General features: G+C 37.2%; 1 protein-coding gene across 3 annotated transcripts in view; it reads left to right on the top strand.

Annotated features, from left to right (window-relative positions):
* Nucleotides 1-4,572, top strand: part of thnsl2 (threonine synthase like 2) — a 20,116-nt gene extending 15,544 nt beyond the window's left edge. For all 3 annotated transcript variants that reach the window (XM_062958072.1, XM_003222400.4, XM_062958073.1), the window contains 3 exons: nt 1,059-1,184; nt 2,015-2,166; nt 3,816-4,572. In XM_062958072.1, coding sequence (XP_062814142.1) covers nt 1,059-1,184; nt 2,015-2,166; nt 3,816-4,026 — 489 coding nt within the window. In that variant the 3' untranslated portion in view covers nt 4,027-4,572. The remainder of the gene's footprint in view (nt 1-1,058; nt 1,185-2,014; nt 2,167-3,815) is intronic.
* The last annotated feature ends 4,170 nt before the right edge of the window (nt 4,573-8,742 follow it).

Genomic DNA, 8,742 nt, shown 5'->3' with positions numbered 1-8,742 from the left:
TTCTTTCAAATAATTTTAACTAGTTTTACTATAACTGATGCTTCAATTTTATTTTTCACTTTTGTTTGCGATAAACTTTATTATTATTATTAATATAATAATAATAAATTTATTATTATTATTATTATTATTATTATTATTATTATTATTATTATTAATGGAGCCCCTTGGTGGCACAATGGATTAAACCCTTGTGTCGGCAGGACTGCTGACCAACAGGTTGGCGGTTTGAATCCGGGGAGAGCGCGAATGAGCTCCCTCTGTCAGCTCCAGCTCCCCATGCAAGGACATGAGAAAAGCTTCCCACAAGGATAGTAAAACATTAAACATCCGGGCATCCCCTGGGCAATGTCCTTGCAGATGACCTATTTTCTTAGACCAGTAGTGACTTGCAATTTCTCAGGTCGCTCCTGTCACAAAAAAGTTATTATTATTATTATTATTATTATTATTATTATTATTATTATTATTATTATTATTATTATTATTATTACCTCTCCACAAGGAGACTCAAAGCAGTGTTTCCATTAACTGTTTGTATTAACAAGGGACCGTATCACTTTAGGAAATACTCCATTTCTGAGACTTTGAGAATGATTTTGAGCAGGTTCCATCACATGACGTTTGCACCATCCCCTCAGGATTCCATTGGAATCCACCTGCAAACCATCACAGAAATGGATTATTTGCAGACTGAATTCTAATTGTATTTTTTTTTGAAATACTATGAATTTTTCCATTGCTGAAGCACTTAAAAGGTCATAGAGTGATGTAGTGGGGTGTTCTGAATTGATTGGGAGGAGCCAGCCTTCTGTGGTGTGATGAGTCAAAGTGCAGTATTTTCAAATCATAAGAATCGCAATAATCAGGTGGGATGAAGAAAATATGCATCCTGTCTCAATACAGTATGTATCCAGTCCTAAAAAATATGAGATGCATACTGAGATAAATGGATTATATCCCAATGCGATAAGGTCCTGGGACACCTTGAGTCCCAAACTGGGAAGGTAGCAGCACCAACGATTACACCACCACTGTATCAGATTTCTTTCTTTTAGGAGCCTTACAATATGGAGAGAATCTTTTGGCTCTTCTCTGGCTCAGACAGCAATTTGGTCAAGAATTTGATGGAAGAATTTTATGTCACCAAAAGCGTCAAACTCCCTCCAGGACTGCACAAACAGGTATTAAATTGAAGCAGGTTTTTAAAATGCCGATTTTAAAATAGTTATTGCTTGACTTCACTATTTGCTTTTGATAGAGTGCTTTTATATTTTTATATATTATATAATTTTGAGGATAGGACTTATCTTGAAAATTGTTCTTAAAGAATTCCACAAAAATAAAAAAGGATGGCAGTAGTGCGATAAGTATAAATGCTATATGTGTGCAGCATTGTATGGGGAGTTACTACATTATCAGTATTTATTCATAGTAAGGCCGCAGGTATTACAAACATCAGGCATATGGACTCAATATTATAAAATTCTGCCGGGCTTTAGCACAGCAGGTTAAAACCACCAGTTGCAATAAATCTTGTCAGTTGAGAGGTTGATAGTTCAAAGCCCAGGTCAAGGTGAACTCCTGATCTTTAGCCCAACTTCCGCCTACCTAGCAGTTCAAAAGCAAAATGTGAGTAGATAAATAGGGACCACTTAAAAGCGGGAAGGTATTAAGGCACCCATAAGAAAATGCTGTCGATTTGATAAAAAAGGAGGAAGTTACGAACAAAGCTCTTCTTTTTAAGAATGACTCTAATGATGTGCTGAATTCATCCATAGCTGGGCAGTAATGGAGGAATGGGCAAGGTTCCAGTTATGGATGACCTATGCATGCCATTGTATTCATTTTTATTGGGAAAAAAACCTTTCAATTTCTTGATTAAAAAGACAGAAAGTTACGTACAACTTGGAGATATGACAGGATACACATAAGAGAAAGAAGTAAAGAAGTATCCAATCAGCTATGAAAGAATTAGTGGAGAAGAAACTTCAATTTCTCTACATCATTGCAGCTCTATGAACATCTGCAAACTTCCACAATATCAGATGAAGAAATTCTCCGTACCATGAGACACTGTTGGGAGGATAATGACTACCTTTTGTGTCCTCACACTGCTACTGCTGTTTGCTATTATTACAAGAACTCAGACTGCCATCCAAGAAGGTAAGGGTTTCTCTGTAAAAAAAAAAAAAAAAAACTAGACTCACTGCAGGATTGAAGTGCATGCAACAAAATGTAACTTCTCTCTAAAGTTGGAGCTACACTGCCCTATTTTCCCAGAATCTGATTCCACATTATCTGCTTTCAACTAGAATATATAACTCTAAAAAGAACACATCACCATTGTGAAGTTCTGTACTACTTTCAGTACTTTAACACATTATAAAAATGTGGTATGCAGGTGGTGGAGATGAGAAAGGTGGAAGAGAATCCAGTTATGTCTCTTTGCCACAAACATTAACCAACGCAAATATTGGTTTTGCATAATGTGGGAAGAGACCTCATAGTCTACGTACAGGAACTGCATAGCCATAGAAAGGCCATTCGATCAATATGACAAAAGATATGGAAGAGTGTTTCAATACATGATTACAACTGCCAGACTGCTCCACCAACTGAAGTAGACGAATGCAGCAGCTATATTGTCAGAAGTAGATTGGTTGGTAAAACTATGATCTGGCAGGAAATCACCACTTTGGTTAAAGAAACAATATTTAACTACCTTTAATCAAAACTAAAATCCAATAAATGTATTTTTGAGAAATTACTGGGGAGGATGAGCAAATTCAAATTTGAAAAATAGTAGATGTTCACAAATATGTAGAATTAGGGCCATGCAACGAAATTAGGGGAAGTAAGTGATCAAGTATAATAATCAACTGGGTAGTTGAAGCTATATGTTCATTTGTCATTTTATATTTAATAGTTGAATTGGGTTGCGGCTGAGAGCAGTACTATTTGTTTAATTGGTAATTAATACTGTGTTCTCGATGGCACAGCGAGTTAAATGGCTGAACTGCTGAACTTGCTGACCGAAAGGTTAGCGGTTCGAATCCAGGGGGCAGGGTGAGCTCCCGATATTTGCCCCAGCTTCTGCCAACCTAGCAGTTTGAAAACATGCAAATGTGAGTAGATCAATAGGTACCGCTCCAGCAGGAAGGTAACGCTGCTTCATGCAGTCATGCTGGCCACATGACCTTGGAGGTGTCTACAGACAATGCCGGCTCTTCGACTTAGAAATTGAGATGAGCACCAACCCCCAGAGTTGGACACGACTAGACATAATGTCAGGGGAAAACCTTTACCTTTTTACCTATTATTATTATGTGTTGTCGAAGGCTTTCATGGCCAGAATCACAGGGTTGTTGTATGTCTTTCGGGCTGTGTGGCCATGTCAGGAGAGAATGCTTCTGGAACATGGCCACACAGCCCGAAAGACATACAACAACCCTATTATTATTATTATTATTATTATTATTATTATTATTATTATTATTATTATTATTACCTTTTGTAGTTTAATTTTATTTATAGTTACTTTTTGTTACGTCATTTCTGTTTATGTAATGCCTTCTTATATGTTGTTTTGTATTATAATGTCTGTTATTGTTGATAAAACTATATTTGTATATTTGTTTAAAAAAGAGAGGCTAACAAATTGATGGTGGCAAGAGCATATGTGGGATTAGAGTCCCTGGGATAGGAGTTTCCTCTTCAAATGCCATTATTCTGGACAAATCTGGGCAATGGAGTACAGCCATGGGATCTCCCTGTAGATGTGATCCAAATGCCTCTTGTCCTTTTTCTCCAAGTTCCAGGTGCTGCTTGGCTCCTGCCTCCCCAGTCAAGTTTGAAGATGCTGTTTGTAAAGCCGGGATCTCCCTGGAGGTCTCCTCTGAGATCCGTGAGCTGAAAGAAATGGAGACCAGATCCTCCACCCTGAAGAGGGGCGAAGACTGGGCAAGAATACTGCGGCAACAAATAGAAGCAGTTACAAAGCAACGAAATTCTGTCTGGAGCTGAATGTTTGCAATGTAGAATCAGCACTTAATCAAAGTCTCTTCCTGCTCACAGCAGCGGTCTTTTTGCCACTTTTGCTAAAGCTTTACAATGTGAACAATAATTGTGTCACATAAAATTAAGTGTGGGCATTCTGTGGAGCACTTCAGTCCCTTTGGAGGGCTGGTGTGTAGACTCATATAATCCAGTTCAAAGATGATAACCTGGATTATCTGATTTGATAATCTGAATTATATGACAGTGTAGAAGGCACCTCTGTTGTGTCTTACACAACTTCAGATTATATTTTCAGAACTCTGTAAATTAAATTAAAATATGTGTTGGTGATTGATTTTATTCAGCTTCCATATAGCTGAATAAAATCCCATATTTTCTGCTTTGAACTTGAATATATGGCAATGTGGACTCAGATAACCCAGTTCAAAGCAGACATTGTGGGATTTTCTGCCTTGATATTCTGGGTTATATGGCTGTGTAGGAGGGCCCGAGTCGCAATTGCCTAGTAAGCTTCATGCTAGCTGCTGAGCTAAGTTGTGATGCTAACATCCACTTACTACTAATATGCAGAATAAAACAATGGTAACAGACAAATTATAATCCTTATAGGCACATGAGTAATACACAAATACAAACTTTTTACAGCATTACATCAAACATTATATTCATGTTTGTATGTTTTTTCAGTAACAGATAAGTATGTTCAATAACCGAGTACAACACTTTAAATTCCAGTATTGTACCACGTAGATAAATGTCTTAGAAATGCATGGTCAAAGGAATAAACAACTGTATATTGTGGTTCACACTTTAGATAAATTTATCATAGTCCCATGCAAGTTAATGTTTTGGAGATGCGCAAAAGGAATGTAAACAACAAGGATTCTCAGGTATTTTGTAACCCTTGTTTCTGGATCAAAATCTCTTCTTCAGGTAGCTTCTGAAGGTTCTTTCATGCGTTTGTAGTAGACTTTTCTGCAGCTTTTGTAAATTCCACAAAGGAGTTTGTGGCTCACAAATGGAAGGCAATAGGATCATTATCCACAATTGAAGTGCTATAGCAGAGCCACAGGAATTTAAAGTGTTGTACTCAGTTATTGAACATACTTATCTGTTACTGAAAAACATACAAACATGAATATAATGTTTGATGTAATGCTGTAAACAGTTTGTATTTGTGTATTACTCATGTGCCTGTAAGGATTATAATTTGTCTGTTACCATTGTTTTATTCTGCATATTAGTTAGTTAATAGGACAACTGTATCTTTACACGTATTATAGATTTCTGTGTACTTTAGTGTTAACATCCACCTACTGGCATAGTTTGAAAAATAACATCAGTTTTAGAAAATTCAGGTATGTAACATGAATATTGCCCAGAAGGGGGCACAGCAACCTAAGCTTTGATTTCTTGGTAATAGCTGCCGATAATAATCACAAGTGTGACTTTCCAGTGTTTGAATTACTGCTGATTCTAAGCATGTAATATCCAGCAGCACTACATGTAGAAATCATGAGGGTGTTGTTTTATTTTGGGTTGCCACAGGATTTTCTATTTTTCTGTACCTTTAGGAACAGCCGACAGACAGAAATATTTACTTCAAGTAAACTTCAGTTATTCACTCACATAAATTTGTGTGTTTCTGACTGCTTTTAAAAATGCAGGACAAGGCAATTAAAAAAAACGGAGCCAGTTGTTTTAAATCTGTTATTGTGATCGAGGTGACCTCCCCTCCAGGACTTTGTAAAAGATAGTTCAAAAATCAAGACTTTATGTTCTATATTCCATATATTTATAGTAGAAGGTGATTGAGACTTTTTACTGGAGTTTACTGTGGATTATCCCTGCATTCTGAGGCAAGAGATAACAACTTCATGAATTGTAAAATCATGCTGCCAGAACTCCACTTCTCCCCAGATGTTGTATCAAATGTTTTCTATTGTTTATATCATTCATGATTCCCCTTTATGCAATGTCACCCACCTCTATGGATTCTCCTTTATTTCCTTGAAATCTATCTACCTGCCTATATGTATTTGTACTCTTTGGGATCCCCGGAAAATATGTATTCTTCCCAGCAGGGTTTATGTTCCAACTTTATTTTATTTTTCGTTCTATCCCATATAATTGTCAAATCATGAAATCAAATGGGAAATATTATGACCCCAACGTGAACCTTAGCCCCATGACCCAGACCTCCCTTCCCAAAAACAAAAGGATAATCTGCCACAGTTTAATCCAATCTCATTCCGATCGCATGGACAATATAGGGTTTGAGTCACCAGATTCCTGAAGGTAACTCGCCCCCAAGGCAAACATTGTCATATCCCAGGCCAGGGCACCTCCTGTGGAGCCCGTCAATGACGGCTCATCACCACCCTTCTTCACTTCCCGTCTGACACCCCCAAGACATATCTAAAGACTTGTGAACGTGACAGGACCCCAGACATCCTTGATGGGTGCCATTAATTCCTTTAGAAATCGGCTGGGCCAGAATTAATCTGATATTTCCTGTCCTGTCACCTCATTGTTTCAATAGCTCCCGCCTCCTCCTCTCTGATTGGCCCGAGGGGGGACAAAAAGCGGCTCCCCATTGGGCCAGCAGAGCAAGGCGGGAAACGAAAGCCCGCCTCGTTCAACCTCCCAGCCTATCCACGATCAGATGGGCGGGGAAGCGGGGCGGGAAATTCAAAGGGCTGTCAGACCGAAACATTGTATAAATATGGCTTTATTTGAAACATATGTTACGCTAGTAGATTGAATGATCGCTATTAGCGTCCTTTTCAGCTGAATTGCTCAATAAAAACTCCTTGGCGGATTTTCCTTCATCTTTGGCGGACCTTCTTCATTTCAGGCTTCAGGTTGTATTGCGGCTTATATTCTCCTTTTGGCTTCGCCAAGGTCCGTTCCCTCAGGACCGGGTCGGGTCTCTCCTTAAGGGCCCGATCCCCTAAAGTGCGGTCGACAACATTATTGTGCAACAAAACTTCAGTGGAGAATTCTGCAAGTATGGTTCTTTATGGAGCAGAAAATGGTGCAGATTTTTTTGATAAATTCCCATGTTTGGCTTTTGCTCGTGTAACAACAATGTAGAGGAATGAATTCAGAATATCAAAGAGATCTGATTAAGAAGAAATGGCTGGCTTAAGAAAAGGTGACACACTTTAGTAAAATAATAATAATAATAATAATAATAATAATAATAATAATAATAATATAAATCACACAGTCCTGAATACTTGGGAAGTGTTCGACTTGCAATGTTGTGATACGAAATCCAATATATATATCTTGTTTGCTGTGTCATACTGTGTCTTTATGTCAATAATAATAATAATAATGTATATGCTTTTTTTCTCTTAGATTCTAACTGGCGAAGAGCACTAAAAACAATGATAGACCCCAGCCAAGAGTCCCACACCTTTCTTGACTAATTTGTAGCTTTTTTATTTTTCATAATGGGATGATTCTCTCAATATCTTGATTTTTTTAAAAAAAAAAAAATCTAGTTGATCAGCACAGCAATAAACATTATGCCAATAGATCTCGAAGCTTTTCTCCCTTAATTTGTTTGCATATCTTTTATAAAAACCCTGAGCTGTTCGGCAGTAGAATGTGCTGCTTTGGAGTGTGGTTCAGTTTCTGGAGATTTTTCAGCAGAGGCTGGATGACCATCTGTTAGGAGTGCTTTGATTGTATTTTCCTGCATGGCAGGGGGTTGCACTGGATGGCTTCTTCCAACACTATGATTCTGTGAAACAATTTTGCTTACACATTTGCTCTCCACAAACAAGACGTCACTATTCTTCCCCTATTATAGAAAATATCTATGCTTTGTAAGGAATGCTAACTAATACGTAACTCAAGCTCTAATGTACACTTCATTCATTAAAGCTTTACCTTAAGCCAGGAGTTTAGAAATAGAGGCTATCCTAAACATGTCATTAAAAAAGCATTAATTAAAGCCGAAAAAGCTGATAAAACCACCCTACTGAAAGAATCTTCTAAACCAGGGGTCCCCAAACTTTTTAAGCAGAGGGCCGGTCCACAATCCTTCAGACTGTTGAGGGGCCAAATTATCATTTGAGAAAAAAAATACAAACAAATTTCTATGCATACTGCACATGTTTTATTTGTAGTGCAACAACAACAACAATGAAAGAACAATACAATATTTCAAAATGAAAACAATTTTAACCAACATAAACCTATTAGGATTTCAATGGAAAGTGTGGGCCTGCTACTGGCCAATGAGATAGTCAAGTTAGTTAGGATTGTTGTTGTTGTTGTTGTTGTTGTTGTTGTTGTTGTTGTGTGCCTTCAAGTCATGTCTGACTTTGGCCGAGCCTAAGTCTAAAATTAATTATTGATTTACTGCATTTATTTACTACATTTATATCCCACCCTTCTCACCCCGAAGGGGACTCAGAGCAGCTGTATGTACATACAATATATTATATTATTAGCATAACACAATATTAGCATTATATATTACTGTATTGAACTATACCACTATACTATTATATAATATGTAATATATAACATACAATTAATATTATTATATGGTATTACTATTAGTATTATATTGTATAACATAAGATTATTATCAATATTATATGTATATACAATATATTATATTATTAAAACGGATATAAAAATATTATATTATAAAACTGAGGGCGGGGGCCAGGTAAATGACCTTGGAGGGCCGCATCCGGC

Source organism: Anolis carolinensis, chromosome 6, assembly GCF_035594765.1.
Source record: "Anolis carolinensis isolate JA03-04 chromosome 6, rAnoCar3.1.pri, whole genome shotgun sequence".
Classification (NCBI taxonomy): Eukaryota; Metazoa; Chordata; class Lepidosauria; order Squamata; family Dactyloidae; genus Anolis; species Anolis carolinensis.
The sequence above is the reverse complement of the archived record's forward strand: the minus strand, read 5'-3'. Positions and strand labels throughout refer to the sequence as shown.